The sequence below is a fragment of the Ammospiza nelsoni genome, chromosome 16 (assembly GCF_027579445.1).
Source record: "Ammospiza nelsoni isolate bAmmNel1 chromosome 16, bAmmNel1.pri, whole genome shotgun sequence".
Lineage (NCBI taxonomy): Eukaryota > Metazoa > Chordata > Aves > Passeriformes > Passerellidae > Ammospiza > Ammospiza nelsoni.
In genome coordinates, this window is record NC_080648.1 from 14,912,136 (window position 1) to 14,929,192 (window position 17,057).

At 43.5% G+C, this 17,057-nt stretch overlaps 2 protein-coding genes across 4 annotated transcripts; one reads left to right on the forward strand and one right to left on the reverse strand.

Moving 5' to 3' along the window:
- Positions 1-2,364: 2,364 nt before the first annotated feature.
- On the reverse strand, positions 2,365-9,669 carry SOX30 (SRY-box transcription factor 30). The gene is made up of 5 exons (XM_059483762.1): positions 9,063-9,669; positions 7,662-7,901; positions 6,226-6,399; positions 4,621-5,098; positions 2,365-2,734 (listed from the first exon to the last, which is right to left on the reverse strand). The coding sequence occupies exons 1-5, from the start codon at positions 9,667-9,669 to the stop codon at positions 2,365-2,367; spliced, it is 1,869 nt and encodes a 622-aa protein (XP_059339745.1).
- A 392-nt stretch (positions 9,670-10,061) lies between these two features.
- On the forward strand, positions 10,062-16,516 carry THG1L (tRNA-histidine guanylyltransferase 1 like). Of its 3 annotated transcripts, XM_059483973.1 has the most exons (6): positions 10,062-10,237; positions 11,049-11,225; positions 11,685-11,854; positions 12,547-12,635; positions 13,210-13,317; positions 13,889-16,516. In XM_059483973.1, exons 1-6 carry the CDS (start codon positions 10,062-10,064, stop codon positions 14,048-14,050), a joined length of 882 nt encoding a protein of 293 aa, XP_059339956.1. In that variant the 3' UTR covers positions 14,051-16,516. The 3 variants fall into 3 exon arrangements, with proteins under 3 accessions (XP_059339956.1, XP_059339957.1, XP_059339958.1); XM_059483974.1 differs by lacking the exon at positions 10,062-10,237 and having other exon boundaries at positions 11,047-11,225; positions 11,689-11,854; XM_059483975.1 differs by lacking the exon at positions 10,062-10,237 and having other exon boundaries at positions 11,159-11,225; positions 11,780-11,854.
- Positions 16,517-17,057: the final 541 nt, after the last annotated feature.

Genomic DNA, 17,057 nt, shown 5'->3' on the forward strand with positions numbered 1-17,057 from the left:
CTGGATTTCACAGAACAAGATCAGACTTCTGGTTATCTAAGAATTACACAGGCTCAGACTCATTTCCTCCAGGATCCAAACTGTCTGATAAAGAGCATCAGCTGGGAATTTCAGATCTGCTTTGTTCTCTCATCTGTTACATCCCCGTGGCCAAGGCATGGAGCAGCAGCCCCCGTGCAGCACCCAGAGCAAGGGTGAGGTGTTTCAGCCTCCCCAGGGCAAAGCTGATGACAGAGCTTTTGCAGAGGGGGTTCTGCACTTGCTTGACAATTTTCAAGATGATTTAACGCTGTTGTTGTTAGCTGGAGTGCAAAAGATGAGGATTCTCCCTTTGTGTTCATAGGAATTACCTAGAAAGAAATGGACCCAGGGAGAGGAAAATGCCTGCTCAAGAACCAGACTTGAGCAGAGAATCACTGATGTGTACCACAGCTCAGTAATATTTCATGTTCTTAGGAAAGGCTGTGGAATAAAGTGCTCTGAGGAGATTCCTGCTGACACTGAAGGAAACTTTACCCAGAATCAAAGTCTTAGCAGGAGAAGGGAGAAGGGAAGGACTGTCCTGCCTAACCTCTGCATTAGACACTCTCACTGATGAGAGAAATGTTACAGCTTTGGCTGACTCGAGTGGAATGTGAAATCTCCCATTTTACAGAACATTCTTCTGCTTCAGATCATTTGAAATGATCAAAGGAAGCGGGGCTGTGAATCTGTGAAGGAAACTGGAGATTCAAGAACTAACTCCTTTATCCAGTGTCTTGACAGTTGAGAGCAGGTTCAGCTGACCCAGAATATTCTGTTCAGCTCTGCTTTTCCACCACCCATGTAGGACAGCAGGAATATTTGGAAGGGCCCTGGAGCAGCTGTCCTGCCAAAGAGGGAGAAGTGCTGTAAGATGATCAGGAGCTAGACAAGGGCTTGTCCTGATGTGCTGATAGCAAAAGGGTATCAAAGCACTCCCTGCGCTTCTTTTAAAGGGTGGGTCACTGCTACCACTTTCTGCTATGACTTTTGCTTCATTCTACAGGCAAGTGAATTTGAAGATGATTATATTTGCAGACACATCTCTTAACTCTATTTCCACATGTGAAACAATTATAATCCTCTCTGTGCTGCCTGCAACCTTCTCCAACACATCAGTAATTATACTGAAATAGTTAATTCCAATAAGTAAAGGGAAACAGGCATAACAGCACAAGGGTTTTTAATAACATCCACTCCATAAAACTGTGCAGTAACTTTGGAGAAGAAAGTTGTCTCTGTAAATGGATAGCAGTGATGCACTGGGAACCATCAAGTGTCTTTAGACTTTTACAGTGGCAGGAGGAAAACAAACTTTGTGCAGAAAATCATCATCTGTTTTTCAAGAGCACAAGGTGGTTTTTTGTTTAGATTAAGGTAAACAATAAGGAGGAAAATAATTATCAGAGAGTAGAACATGTCCCTCTTATGTCCCAGTTACCCTCTGCACTGCCATGAAGGCCTGCAGGAGGGCACACAGCCTCCAAGGCACTGGCCCTGCCAACACTGGCCACTTCCCACATTTCAGGAGGAGAAGTAGCAGCACAGATACTTGGCACTTCAGGAAACTACATTATGGGAAAATTTGTGGGTGAGCTGAAAATCACCTAGAAATGGGAACTAAAAACCTCTTCTGCCACATTTTCCAGGCTGCAGGGCTGCTAGACATGCTGAGGGATGATGCAGAGGAAGCAGGTTTGAGTGGGTTGTTTGTGTAACTTTCACTTCTGTTACAGACAGGAGAGCCTTCAAGAGAGCTCAGCTGAGGGCTGGCTGCAGTGACAGAGCTGCAGACACAGATCCCAAACAACCACAACAGGACATCAGCTCTAGCTGGGAGGGAAGAGGGGATCACCCTCACATGTAGTTTTCCATTAGTATATCCAGGATATGTTAAACCACTCTTCCCTTTCTCTGGGCTTGGTAGAATAAATCACAACAGTTGTGAACCATTCTAGATTCTGGTGCATTGAAATATGTCTGATATCCTACTCCACAGGGTATAAAAAGGTAGATGGGAGAAGAGGGAAGTTAGATCTAGAGAATAATCTCACAAACAGCTGTTTTATACCCTGAAATGTATTTGATGAGGAATTTGTGCATTTGGCCACATGCAGGCGAGATCAGCTTTCAGTGAGAATTTAGAAATGAACAGGCATTTTCTGCTATTTATAAGACTTTCCTCTTATACAAACAGCTCATCAGACTCTTCAAAATGATCTGTACAACTTACTAAAGCCACCTGGGTTTCCCATTGAACACACTGACTGAAAAGGTGGTGTTGAGGAAAACATTTATTTCCCATTGTATAGTATTTCTCTGTATTATAATAAGTTTTAAAAATTACAATACTTGAAAAAACTTGACTTCCTCTTCCTCATCACTATCAGTTACATTGACAATGTAAGTGCTGGAGGGAGTAGAGGGGGGGGATGGCAAAACCTCCTCCACCACTTCCACGTCCAGCTGTGGCAGGGGGCTCAGGACGCGCTCCTCGCTGCAGGTGCTCTGACAGGACACGACCTCAGGGCTCCCACAGACACGCTGGTTCTCACAGAGCCTCTCCTCTGAGTATGCCCTGAAACGATAGTCTTCATCCACAGTGGAAAATATCACCTCCTGCCTCTGGTTCCTCTCCTCATAAAAGCCAAAGCACTGAGGCACCGAGCTGGAGAAATTCCCGTAGCCAAACGGAGCTCTGAGTGGGAATGTGCTGCGAGGGAAGAGATGCAAGGTTGGCTTTCAGAAATGCAGGGCTGCACAATGACACTGATGTTCTGTGCTGCCCAGCTTATCCCATTTTTTAAAACACACAAATTTAAAACCATGCCTAATTTCAGCACTAGGGCCATAACAAGAGTACTTCAGTAGTTCAGCACACACAAGGTTACTGTGAGAACATAAACCCCACACTGTATTTATCAATCAAATAATACCACAGATAAACCAGCACACAGTGAGTTAACCAACATATTCAGATTAATTTTAAAAAGCATCAAAACTCATTTTGTGTAATTTCTGTATGCCAAAATTTGTGACAGACCTGGCGTAAAGCACTCTTATTTGTAATTTTCAAATTATAAATATTACACTGTTGCCAAACAGGACAGGGAGTCCTTGTGCCCAATATGTGGTTGTCAATGTTAATATTTAAAGAATGCACAGTATTAAATTTTTAAAAAGTAACCACATAACCATTGCAGGAAGTTATGATATCAAATGGAACTGTATTCCTCCAGTGGCAGATGCCTGAATTTTTATTCTGATGCAGAAAGACACAGGGATTGTAATTTACAGTGTTGTAGAGAAATTCACTACATTGTGAAGAAAACAAAAATATGTAAAGAAGTAATAGAGCTCCACAGTGCAGGCATTGTAAACACATTGATACAATACCTATTGAGGTTTCAAGGGGACTAATCATCATTCCAATCTAATATTTAAATTTTTAGTGCATACGTCTGCACTTTCAGTTCAGAAATCATGACTCTTGTATGCAAGAAATGAGTTTATAGGACAGAGAACTCATAAATAACTGTATTAGAAAGACCCTGGCATTAGCAAAGCTGCCATTCAGCTGGCATTAATGGACTTCAGAAGTCCATTAATGTGTGAAATCAGAACAATCTTTTATGCTACAAGAACTCTTCTCAGAGGCCTCACAAAACTGTCTCATTTCAGACACCAAGGGTTGAGCAAAAATAATTTTTAGCAATTTTGGGAATACGTGTTCTGTGTTTCCTTAAAGGACCTCAAAAATAGAAATGTCTTGTATTGCACTTGTCAGCTCATGAAGTCCTTCTGAGTTTGATGGGTCATCATTAGCCCTAATTAAAGACCAGGTGGTCTCACTGCCACAGGAACATATTGGTTGCTGCTACTAGTGGGAATAACAGTGCATAAACAGACAAAATTTAAGTCTAATAATCGTAATAATTTGTGAGGTTTGCTACTTCACAGTCATGAAAGCAAAATGATGCCCTGTAAAGAATAAGCATCAGCTGCCTGGTGTTTGAGCTGCCACCTGCACCAGGGCACTGGTGCTTTCTGTGCATGCTCAGCCCACAAACACCCACGGGACACCACATGTGTTAGCCTGGTAATTCTTTGATTAGGGGACCTCTGACTGACTGAAAAAGAAGAACTAGGAATTACTACTTACACAGGAATTCTGCAGACACTTCCCACCAGGCTGGGTTTCAGAAATATCAACAGTTATGGCAATCACAGTGTACCCAGGAGACACCTCCAGGACACACCCACTTCAATTCTATCTGACCACTTTCAAAATATTTTTACATTATCTCTACCTAATGCTCTTCTGCTGAAATCAACTGCACTTAGACCCATAAAGTGGAAAGAAGATACCTCTGTTTTCCATGGCCTTGGGAGTGCCAATTACAACTGCAATAATTCTGTGGAGCTTTCAGTAACTGGGCACGTATTACGAGCAGGCTGAGGCCAGGGGTTCCAGCACACAGCAGCTACAGGAAGGTAAGAGCTCCTTTCCCTCTCAATGCTCCACCTGCTGTCTGCAAGTCAAAAGATTCCCTGCATTTCAGCATTTTTTTCTTACTGGTACGGAAATGGTTTCATTACCTTGAGGGGAAACAGCGAGGTCCAGGTATAAAGGAAGGGTGGCAAAATGGAAACTGAGGAGTTCCTCCAAACAAACTGGCTGGTTGTCCAATGGGAGCAGACACGTAGGCAGGTGAGGGAATGAAAGGGGTAGCCTGGGGAAGAGCTATTCCTCTAGGGAAAACAGAAATCCCTGGCATCTCACTGTTGGAGACAGAAAACCTGCCACTAGTGCTGCTGATGTTACTCGGGTTTCTGTTGCTGAAGCTCTCAGCGAAAACGGGCGCAGGTCTCTTCAGGGAGAAATTGAGCCCAGGTGACACAAAAGCTTCTGTCTGAGCAGGCTCAGCAAAGGGCTGTGATGAAACTACAGGGCGCAGGGGCAGGGTTGGAACTGCAACAGCCACTGATGTGGTGCTTGCAGCCGTGGTCTGGAAAAGGGTCATGGGCACAGCGTGCTGGATGGAAGAGGCCGGCAGACGGATGGCGGGAGATTCACCTTCAGGAAACAAAACAGTGACTTGTCAGACTTGAACAGAGAGTTCTGATAAACAGCATCATAGCAAACCACAGCATTTCTGGGTACAGTCAAAATAATTCCCCCTCAAATTTCCCAGCAACTCATGTCATACATCTAATGTGACACCATTCTGAGAGATGGGTTTGGAGCCCACACACTAAAGCTGCATTGCACAGGAACCCACAGGAGAAAGGAAGTGGCTGATGTGGGTCCACTGCTCTTGGTGAGGCTCTATCTTGTCCTAGTAAGGCCCCATAATGGGCTGGAGTGTGCCTTCAGCTCAGAAGACCTCACAAGTCTACTGACATGAAATGAGCCAAATTTATAACAAATCTGTGTGCTCAGGAGCCTAAACCACTCTAATCTCCAATATGTTTCCTTATTTCATCAATGAATGTACACACTAGACAATTTTACTTTGAAATGTTTTGCAGAGCACAAACTTCAATGTACACTCTCAAATCACACCTCATCAACAGGGCTGCCTTCATAGGGAAAGATTTAGAAACACATTGCATAGGAATTTTCAAATCACTAACTCAGAACTTCATCAGAACACAGCTGAGTATTCTTTTGTTTTAATATCTCCGATTATTACCAGACAGCATAATCAGGCATTTCATTTTCTTGTCTCATTGCAAAGAAATCAGCTCTTTCCAGGATGCTTAAAGAGGAAAATGCCATTGCCTGGATCTGAGCTATGTGGTGTTGAAATCCATACCATGCACTGACAGAGCCAGAGCTCTTTCTCTAAAGAATATGCAAGTCAGCTCTTACACTGGTCTGGGGGCTCTAACACTATTTCACTGCCAGTGTGGACTTTTTGTAAAAAAGAAGGATCCTTCCAGGGTATCTGTGAGGTGGAGACCAAATGAGGGAAAGAAACAGCTGTAGTTTAATATCTTAAATAGAAAGAAGTGCTGGTAAATAATCACACCTTCTCTGGGCAACCTGAGCCAGGGCCTCACCACGCTCACAGCAAAGTTTCTTCCCAACATCTAATCTAAACCTACTCTCTTTCAGTTTGAAGCCACTCCCCCTTGCCCTGTCACTACTGGAACAGGTAAATTCTGAATTTTTAAAATAATTCACTACTGAAAACTCACAGACTGGACGTCCAATACTGTTCTTAACACTGGAGTTGACAAAAGAGTAAGTAGGTGATGAGAAGGGAAGGGTGCCAGCTGGATTTGTAGTGATGGTACTCTGGGAAGTGCCTGAAAATGCAGCAGAGCCAGGTGGTGGAGAACACTTCTTTTTGTTTGGCTGATAAACCCAACCTGTCAGAGAAGAAAAAAAAATGCAGACATCCAATATTTTGGAAGGTTTCATTATTTATCTAAAGCTATGCTATAATTCTAAAGGATCTGATAAGACAAGTCCAAAACCTGCTCCTTTAGGCAATGGCAATGCTCCACTTGTTTTGGTGAGCTAGAAATGGGGAATTTTACTGGAGATGGAAATGAAATAGAAATATTTGGGTATTGTTTAGAAGTTACCAAGTAGTAGCTGCTTGTGAGACAAAGAACTACCAAACACTGGGGAGAGATGTGGCCCAGCTGAGGAAACCACATTAAGGAGAACATGACAGTCCTGCACTGTGGGCATTCAAAGTGGAGGAAAACCATGGCTACCCAAAATGTGGGCTTTCCTCATGGTTCCCTTAACCCCTTAAGTCTCATATATATCTGCAGGTTACAAGACATAAGAGAAAATATGATCCACTGGGAACCCTGGATAGATTGTGGAAGAGCAGGTTTGCCTTTGCCTGACAACATTACCCAAACACTAACAGATATAAGACTATATCATGAATTTACACTGAGCTGTTTGATTTCTTACACAGGCCTACTCTTAATGGAACTTTAAAGAAACACCTTTTTTTTTTAAGATGCAAGGAGAGAGGGAGAGTGATGCTCTTTTCTTTGTTTATGACAGATTAGGCAGCATCATGAACAAGCAGCATTATGACAACAGAGAAAGGATCACAACACCTGGTATCTCAACAGCTTTTATAAAGATTTTTTTACATTCTGTTTTACATTCTGTTATCTTCGGGATAAATGAAATTGCTAAGGGTACAAATTTTAACACCTGACAAAAGGCTGTGAAACATTTTCCACACCATTATGTGGGAACTTCAAGTCTACAGGTTGAAGAATCCCACAGAATACAATGCTGCTTGTGCTTCCTGTGACATTTCCCTTTCCTGCTTTTAAGAAATGGACACATGTGTCACCACAGGCCACCTGGGCAGCTGTTTCTGGAGCAAGGAAACTGATGCAGCAGGCCACACAAACTCATTCTCTTGCCATTAGACTATTAAAGCATTCAAAAAAGCTGCTCTGCTTAGCTGAAGTGTTCTAAGCACCAGCATTTTGGATGCTTTAAAAAATCCATCATTTCAAGCACACAGAAGGATTATGTACTTGAAATATCTGCATTTTTTTCTATCTCTGTTGATTGCCATAATGCAAGAGATCGATTTTCCAAAAAAGCCCTGCACTTCTAAAGCATTCAGGTAAATAACTAAGATGTTTACCAGGAAATTCCTCCCTGTGCCTCAGTTTTATTTTGTTAGCTTCCTCATAATAGGGCTGCTTCTGCTCCTCAGTGAGTTTGCTCCACTCCAGGCCGAGCTGGACGCTGATCTCGGCGTTGTTGGCCCCTGGGTTGGCTTTGGCCACAGCAGCCCTGTGGATCCGGGCCCATACCATGAAGGCGTTCATGGGACGCTTCACACGGCCACTCTTGGTCTTGCTGAAGGGAGTGTCTGGCATTCCTGTGCAACAAGGGAGGGAAACATCATCACCTTCCAGGGGATACAGCAGGGCACACTCACTATCACACCCACAGCATCACCAGGGCTTTGGACAGATGAAACTCAGTGCACATTTGGAGAGCAGTTCCTACAAAATCCTCCACTGCCCTTTGCTGAGTCACTGCACAAGGAATCAGTTACCTGGCTGTTGCTACATATAATAATAAAAAAAAAAAAAAAAAAAAAAAAAAACAGGGCTTGTTAACACAGCAGTTTGGATTTCAGTTGGCTTGTTTTCTTATGAATTTATAAACTAATCGTTGTATAGCACAGACCACACCACCGCAAATTTATTATCACCACCAGAACTATGTAACCAAAGCCCTAAGGATGCAGGAACTAGGGCTAAGGATGGGGAGGCTGCTTAGTCCCACACCCGTGCAGTCCCTGCCTTCTCAATCACAGTTGTTGCTGTTTCGGGTTTCTGCTTGGGTTTTGGGTTTTTGTTTGGGTTTTTTTTTTCTCTAATTCTTTTCTTTTTTTTTTTTTTTTTTTTTTTGATTTGGACACTCATTTTGTTGGAGGAACATGTGTTCCCAAATGATTGTTACATGATACCTGGCTTTGGCTCTTTGTAAACACAGGCAGCATTTAAATTGAGCTGGCAACATGATGAATCCACAGGCCCCTTAAAACTGATCCCTGAGCAAGCAATTTCCTCCTGGAAGAGGTTTCAAAATTAACTCTTTCACATCATTGATAAAGGGAAGTCTTTAAGAACTTACCTAAGTAATTAAATTTGAATGTCTAGATACTAAAAAAAGCTTCTAATATAGATGTTTCAAAATGCTCTTCATTTAACAGGTCCAGAGTTTTTCAGAGAGATATAGGACTACTTTACAGCTTTAAAAATCAAGCAGATTCCTGACCTTAAAACCGCAATCACAACTCAGTGTAATTCTGAACACTGTCCTAAGGGGTTTCACGTAGAAAGGGAGGAATGTGCCTTGATTGTAACAAACTACTACAGAACACTGTGTTACTGTGCTTTTGTGTCTTACACTGTGCAAGAGCTGTGCTAAACCCCAGCCTTTGCAAAGGGATGGTTTTCTAACATGACCTTTCCCCTTGTGTTCTCCTGCCTGATAAGCAGTCACCCTGCAAGCTCCCTGACCATAATACCTGAATCCGAGGGCAGGACTGTGAGGGGAACGTTTTTTGTTTCAATCTTTGGCCGCTGCAGTAGAGGCTGCAATTGGACTGGCACCTGTTTTACCGGCACTGGAGTCACATGCATCAGCTGCGAGGAAAGAGGGCCCTGGAGCTGAACGTGGGACCTGGCAGGTAAGGACTGAAACAAGACCGGGATATTCTGATCTTGAGCAGGGTTCCCAAGCTCGCACAGGGATCCGGCCGGGGCATCGCTCTTCTCCGCCTTCATTGGGCGGGTCTCGAAGGTCACGTTGGGTCGCTCGCTTTGGACGGCAGATCTTCTCCAGGACTTATTCCCCGTTTGCTCCAGGACCTTCTCCTCGTTCTGGCGGTCCCCGCTGCCCCTTTCCTGGTCCCTTTCTCTCCTGATGGCACCCCGGGCCTCTTTCTCAACCGCCGCCGGAGCCGGGATGCACCTGCTCTTCTTCGCCGCTCCTTCGCTGTGCCCGGGCCGGCTCGGGTGCTCCTGCACTTGGACGCGCAGCCCTCCGAGGGGGCCCATGACCTCCCTGTGCCTGGGGGGCGAGGCGGGGCTCGCCCGGGCGCGGAAGCGGCAGTGCCTGACCCTGCGCTCCATCGCTCCGCCGCCGCTCCTCGGCCGCCGCCACCGTTGCGCCAACGCTCCCCGCGGCCCCGCGCCGCCGGCGCGCACCGAACCCGCATCCCGCACCAACCGCGGGGCGCGCTCCGAGCCCCAGCCCCGCCGGCTCGGTCGCGCTGTCCCCCCGTCCCGCGCCCACCGGTGGGGCCGCCCCGACCGCCCATCCCGCGCTCGTTGCTCGGCGCGCTCGGAGCGGGGCGCACGGGTCCGCGGCTCCGCGCCCCGCAGCCGCCATGGGCGCCGTTGCCGGAGCCGCCCCGCGCCCCGCCCGCCGGCTCCGCCCGCCCTCCGCCGGCACCGCCGAGCGCCGCTCCGGGCCGCCCACAAGGGCCGGGCTGGGCGCCGCTCCTTCCGCTTCCGCGCCGGGCATGCTGCGCTGCTGCCGGGCGGCCGCGGCCATCGCTGCCGGCTGCGCTCCGGGCTTCCCGCGCGGCCTCGCCATGGCCAAGAGCAAGTTCGAGTACGTGCGGGACTTCGAGGCGGACGACACGGTCCTGCCCAACTGCTGGATCGTGGTGCGGCTGGACGGCCGCAACTTCCACAGGTGCGGGCAGGGCCGGGCGGGAACCCCGCGGGTGCGGGCTGAGAGCGCTGTGCCGGGAGCGGGGTCCTGCGTGGTGCCCACTGTGCTGGGCTGTGCCTGTCCGGCTGTGTGAGCCCTGCAGGTGCGGGGTTAGAGATGCTCGTGTCCCCCACTCGGCCTCTCCAGGGCACGGAATTCCTCGGGATTTTGTTTCACGGGTGGCCTCAGAGGCGGTGGTAGAGAATGGGCCGAGTAGGGAAATGTTCCAGTGCCTTGGGTGTGATGGGCAGGGACAGGAGCTGCTATCCAGGGATGTGTACTGGTGTTTGCCTTCCCTTGGCATAAATGGGCCACGGTTCCCTTGCCTGGTAGATAACTCAGGTTCTTGCTGGGATATTATCTCTGGTTTTGGTAAAGCTCTTGAATTTTGACAAGTTTATTGATAATTTTTTCCCTTATTGGACTGAATATTAAAGACACCCCGTGAGAAAAGGAGTTTACAAAAAGTAGTATTAGTTATCAATTTCTAAATAAGATACATAAGCATTTGTTATCAGTTTCCCATGTAAGATACATACTGAGCCTGTATTTTGAGTTAACTGCTTTAAAAGACTGGTTTGGGTCAGATACTGGTGGGAAAGAGAATGGCTTATCCAGAGTGGATACCGAGGATTTTTGTTCCTGCTTTTCAGATCTGGAGAGAATTCTTTTGTCAGTGTTGACAGGATAGTGGAAATCAATATTCTTATAAAGCAAATATGAGGAAAATGAATGGGTTAGCATTTTTAGTAACTTTTTAAGGGACTCTTATGCAACCATTTTTGCTTTGAAGGTTTTCTGAGCAGCATGAATTCAAAAAGCCAAATGATGACCGTGCTCTGCACCTGATGACCAAGTGTGCCCAGACAGTGATGCAAGAACTGGAGGATATTGCTATTGCTTATGGACAGAGTGATGAATATAGTTTTGTTTTCAAAAAGAAGAGCAGGTGGTTTAAAAGAAGAGCAAGGTAACAGCTGCTTTGATACTGAAGTGAACTTGTTTTTAACATCTAATTCTTCTTCAGGTTTGTCTTTACCTACAGAGGTTAGGAGGAGGGCTGGTGCTTACACTGCAGTTAGTTCAAATTTTTAATGTGGATTCTTTACATGTGATCTTTCAGGAAAATAAGTTCAGTAATACAGAGCTTGTAAAAAAAGTTGTATAAACAACTTATATAAACAATCAAAACATTATAAACAGCCATTCTTTTAAGAAAATTACAATAAAGAGAGTTACAATGTAAGAAAGTTACAGTTCTCAGTGCCTCTGTTGTTCAAAAGTCTCTGCCATTCCTCATCTGCTTGGCCATTATTTAAGAAATGCTGCCCTCCACTAGAGTTATCACTACTGATACCTCAGATGAGCACAGATATATAATCACACCCATGTATTTCTTTCTTTTTTTCTCTTGTTCTGTGTTTGCAAGTAAGTTCATGACTCATGTGGTCTCCCAGTTTTCCTCAAGTTACGTGTTCTATTGGAAGGATTACTTCAAGGACCAGCAGCTTCTGTACCCACCAGGATTTGATGGACGAATTGTGTTGTATCCCAGCAACCAGAATTTGAAGGACTACCTCAGCTGGAGACAAGCAGATTGTAAGTGTTCCTAGAAATGAGAGATTTGTGCAGTTGAGTTCATTTCTCTGAACAGAAAAGTCTTTTCTGCCAGTGTGTTTGTATATACAGTTGTCAGTGAAAGAACATCAGGTAGGGTGGTGGTTTTCCAATAATATTACACTTGTCCTGGGATTTGTATAGGTACTGGCTGAAATTTGGAGTGTTCAGGCTACAACTAAATTTATTGCATCCTGAGAGTGAATTCAGCAAGAAATATTAGAACTGCTAATAGAATTAATAAATTAATTTTGATGTTCAGAGTTGGCTTAGCCAAGGTAATCTGTAATGAAGAGATGTGAATATTCAAATTCACAACAGTAATCAAAAGTGCTGAATATTCCATGGTAGAACAGACCACTGGATTTGTGTCTAGACCTTTGTCAGTACCTAGTCTCTATTGTCAAATGAAAATTATTTACATTATACATAAACACCCTTCAGCCTCTGCTGTGCCTTTTTCATTTATGAAATCTGTCTTGTAGTCATTATATGCAGTACCTTAAAAATGTATTATAAACATTGTATCTTCTTTAGAAACTGATTGTATTAATTCCCCATTACTCTTAGCTGTTTCTTGGATACAGCTCTGGAAATAAAGCTGTTTTTTTCCTAAGTAATCACTCAGATTTGGTAAATAACTGTCCTCACACTCATTTCTCTGTTTTTTCTAGGCCATATCAATAACCTTTATAATACAGTGTTCTGGATGCTTGTGCAGCGAGGGGGTTTGACACCAGTGCAAGCACAGGAGAGGCTCCGGGTAAGAGTCTGCTCAAGTCATGGTTTTTTACAGCTAAAAATTAAATCATAAGATTTGCAAAGTGTCTTGTCTGCTCAGCAGCCCTGGCTTGTCTATTCTTACTGTAATAATTTTGTGGGTGTAATCAACAACTTCTTCAGTTGTGCAGATATTAATACCACTAGCAAATAATGTAATTTTGGTTAATTATTAGCAGGGTTTATGTTCTTAGTTGGCAATTTCAGAAATCTTAGAAATGTCGTAAAATGTTCAGCATCCAAACCCATGCGGAACAATGGCAGAATTCAGGTCCTGTTCATTGCCAGTCCCTTCTATTGTGTTTTGTCTCCTTGTGCAGACTTTAGCAAATTATTCCTGTTTTCTCCTGGAATCTGTTGACTGTCTTCTATTTGTCTTGAAAATGTGATAAAAACCCTCTTGGAATTAATTCTTCTGTTGATAGAAGTGATTAAACCTTGTGATTTAAAAGTGAAAAACCTTTACCAATATCTATCTGGCTTCCAATGTTCACCCCTCCTAGAGATACAATTTGTTTGTTTTCTCTAAGAGTGTTTTTCTTTTCCTTTCCTCTCAGGGAACTTTGGCTGGAGATAAGAATGAAATCTTATTTTCTGAATTCAACATCAACTACAACAATGAACCTTTGATGTATAGAAAAGGAACTGTCCTAATATGGCAGAAGGTAAAAAAACCCTATTGCCACTTGCTTTGGGCTGATATTTTAAATAGTTACACTGTGGCAGACAGACTGTGCTGCAAGAGCACCACATGTATCTCCAGTGTATGTCTAGGAATACATATATCTTAAAATTAACTATATTTGCCATGTAATTGTGTGTAAGATGACTCATTGTTTTGGAGATGTTTTTGAGAGCTGTTTGTGTGAGCATAATATAAAAACCAGTCTCTGCAGTCTGGCTTAGATACAAATGATGACCACTGAGATGAAACATGTATCAGCAGATCACAATGTTTGTATCATTGGGGCCAGGCCCTTCCCGGGATTAGGTCCCAAGTATATCCATGGCAAAGGAATTACAAACTTCTGTTCAATAAAGTGGCTCAAATCATAGTTGGCTTAGTGCTTCTCTGCTTTAAGGCAACCTGGAAATGCTCATTATTCTATGATTGTATCATTGATTTAGTGGGAGAAATTCTTGTCCTGTGTTTTTTTATTAAATTCTTTTTTATTAGAATTTTTGAATCCACTCTGGAGCCTTTTAGATCTGCTAATGTATCAACTATATTTTCAGATTAATGAAGTCATCACTAAGAAAATTAAAATGCCAAAGGAAGAAGAAGAAAAAGAAGTGGAAGTGACGCGGACTAAGACTAAAGTTGTTCCCCTGCACTGTGACATCATTGGGGACCAGTTCTGGGAGGAATATCCTGAGATTCTGGCTGAGGATAGTTGATATCTCTGATGAGCATAACTGGTAGCTCACATTCAGCTCTGCTTGGGTTGTTGGCAAGTGAGGAATACGAATGGTGGCTGGCAGAGTTTGACCTGGGACCCTTTTCAGCAGCTACAATGGGTTTGGCACTGGTGCTGCCTAAAAAGAAGACACTGGTGCTGTCTGACATACAAGGATTTACCTATAAGGAATGCTGAAATCATACTGTATTTTGAATGTTAAGAACTCATCATGAATTAAGACTTTTCCTGCCTTATATATGTGTATTTGTAAAAAAAGTATGTAGAAATTTCCTGTGTTTCTATAGCATTTAATCAATGAGGTATTTTATTGTACTGCTGAACTATAAAAAAGCCCGAATATTTGAACAGAAAATTATTGGTTTGATTTTTGTTTTCAGCTGAGATGGACCAGAATACTTCATTTGGGATTTAGTATTAAATTTCAAGGCTGGTGTGTTTAGTCAGATGAGTGACACGCAGTTCTCCTGCCTGATGTCTGATTCTTACTGAAATGCAATGGAGTAGCCCAGCAGTTTTCTATGCTTGATTTTAAAAGTATTGACAAAATGTACAGGATTTTTATACTTCTAAAAAATATAAATAATAGTACCTTCCCTGCTGTTTTTATTATGTGGCCTTTCTCATTCCTGGGACTTGAACTAGTAAGTGGTGACAGTTCCAAGCAGTGAAGTTAATAATAAAGGTATTGCACAGGCTGAAATTCTGTTAGGACATGGATAGGTATCTTTCCTCATATTCCATGGTCTGGGAATTCACCTGTCTCCTATTGTGCACAACACAGCATATTTTAAAAAAATACAGCACAACATAGCAAAATATTCCAGGTGCCTGCAAAGAGGGAGTCAACAACAATTTATGCTGCTGCTTTCTGATCTCCCTGGGCATGAAAGAGCAGTGCTGCCAATCCATGTTTGTTAGAGGGAAGGCAGGAGTGCGTGTTGCCTCCTCCATGCACAGTTCTGTTCTGGTTTAACTGTCACTAAAACCCCTTTGTCAAAATTGACCTCTCAGAGCAGAAATATTTCTGCTAATGGATAGGGGTTTGTCCCAGTGTAACTGGACTTTGAGGGAAATAACCTATTTCAATGTAGAAATATAGTTATAATGATAGGTGTTTATATGGCTATTACTGCTTCTAACCAAGCTGGTTGCAAAAACATCCAGAACAGTAACTGGGCCAGTTGTTGCTAACAAAGACATGGTCAGCATAAAAAATAGAAAGAAAGGATCAAGTGTGTACTGTCACAGTACTGAGTTAGATTCCTGTGAATTCTCTTATCAGTCTACTCTGTTTCCCCTTCCTGTAGAATTTACACATTTAAGGCAATGTGGTTTTGGTGGTTTTTTTTTCAAAAAGAACCCTGACCAGGTGCCAGTAAAATTCAATTTTGTGAGTTCTTCCTGAGATTAGGCAATGATTCTGTGAGTTTATAATAGCACAGAACTTCCCCCCTACTTCTCTGTACTGATTAAGTACATGCAATGAGGGAATGTATTTTGTTTTTAGTTTGTAGGATGGACTGCATGGTTCCTGGGAAGAGGATGTGGCTTGATGGTAAAATAATGATTCAGAATGAATCATTGCACCAGTTATTTGCTCCTAAGAGCTTCGTTGGTTTTTTATCTTCTAACATAAATGCAATTTACTTGACTTTGAAATTCCATGTTACTGCTTGATGCCTGACTTTGGACATTACGTACAAAGCAGCTGTTCCAGAACTGGTAACAGCTGGATTTATTCAGCCTGGTAACAAATGAAAGATTAAAAAATAATTTGGCAGCCATGATTTATGTTTGGAAAGCATAACATAGGTTTTTTTATTTTATATGTTATGGCTGCCTGATACATCCTGTAGTATCTTTATGTATGTAAATTGTGTGTGTATATAAAAAACAGGTCTGTGTTAAGTCATAGTGTTTTCTAATTAACTCATTCTTACAATAATACGTAACAAGTCAACATAGTTGTTCACATATGGATGCATATGTCTTTGGAACCAAGACCAGGATTATCTGTACAACCATGGCCTTTAATTTGTATTAAGATAAATACTGGAGAAAGAAACCCCCTGTTGTATCTTCATGTGTAAGATGTGCATTTATATAACTGTGCAGCTGTATGGGAAAATAACTATTTCCAAGGTTCAAGCAGCAGCCTGGTGTTGGTGGCACACACAACTCATGGGTATTTCTGTAGGTGCAGGAGTCCTGTACTGTGACCCAGTGAAGAAAGAGGTGTTTTTCTGAAGTTGGTGAACAGCCTGTGGCTGATGTATTGCCGTAACAAGAAGCATTAAAGGTACAGGAACTTGTTATGAAACATTAATGGAGATGGTGAATCATTATAGTAAAACCTATTAAAAAGCATTTCCTTGCTGTTCCTCAGTGAAATTACTCTGCCCTGTGTATCCTTTTATGCATTAAAGTGCAAATTACATTGCAATCGCCCGTTGCCCAGGTGGATTTCATGGGGGGTTTGGGCCAGCGGGGTTTGGTCCCCAGAGTGGGCTGCAGGGGGAGGGTTGCACCAGTGGGAGGTAACTGCAAATAATCACAGATTTGTCAGGGTTGGAGGTGACTTCTGGAGATCATCCAGCCCAACCACCCTGCCAGGGCAGGGACACCTGGACAGGTTATCCAGGAACGTGTTCATGTGGGTCTGGGATGCCTCCAGAGAGGGAAACTCCACGCCCAGGCAGCTGTTCCAGTGCTCTGCCACCCTCAACGTAAAGAAGTTCCTCCTCATTTTGAGGTGAAATTTATTGTGTTTTAGTTTGTGTGCACTTCTCCTCTTCCTGTCACCGCGAACAGTTTGGCACCATCCTTTTGATACCCCCCTTTGAGTCTTTTGGACTAAGCAGGCCCAGCTCCCGCAATGTCTCCTATAAAAGATAGATGCTCCAGACCCTTCACCATCATTGCAGCCTTTGCTGGACGCTCTCCGGTGCCGGATGCAGCAGGGAGGTGTCCGTGCTTCCCGCGGT

Bases quoted from the DNA above. Each gene is read 5' to 3' on its own strand.
- THG1L (XM_059483973.1), top strand. From the start codon at position 10,062: ATGCTGCGCTGCTGCCGGGCGGCCGCGGCCATCGCTGCCGGCTGCGCT. The intron at 10,238-11,048 runs GTGCGGGCAGGG...TTTGCTTTGAAG, and splicing joins GACGGCCGCAACTTCCACAG to GTTTTCTGAGCAGCATGAAT. The intron at 11,855-12,546 runs GTAAGTGTTCCT...TGTTTTTTCTAG, and splicing joins CAGCTGGAGACAAGCAGATT to GCCATATCAATAACCTTTAT.
- SOX30 (XM_059483762.1), bottom strand. From the start codon at position 9,669: ATGGAGCGCAGGGTCAGGCACTGCCGCTTCCGCGCCCGGGCGAGCCCC. The intron at 7,902-9,062 runs GTATTATGGTCA...CTTGTTGCACAG, and splicing joins AGTCCTGCCCTCGGATTCAG to GAATGCCAGACACTCCCTTC. The intron at 2,735-4,620 runs GTAATGAAACCA...CTTCCCTCGCAG, and splicing joins CCTCGCTGTTTCCCCTCAAG to CACATTCCCACTCAGAGCTC.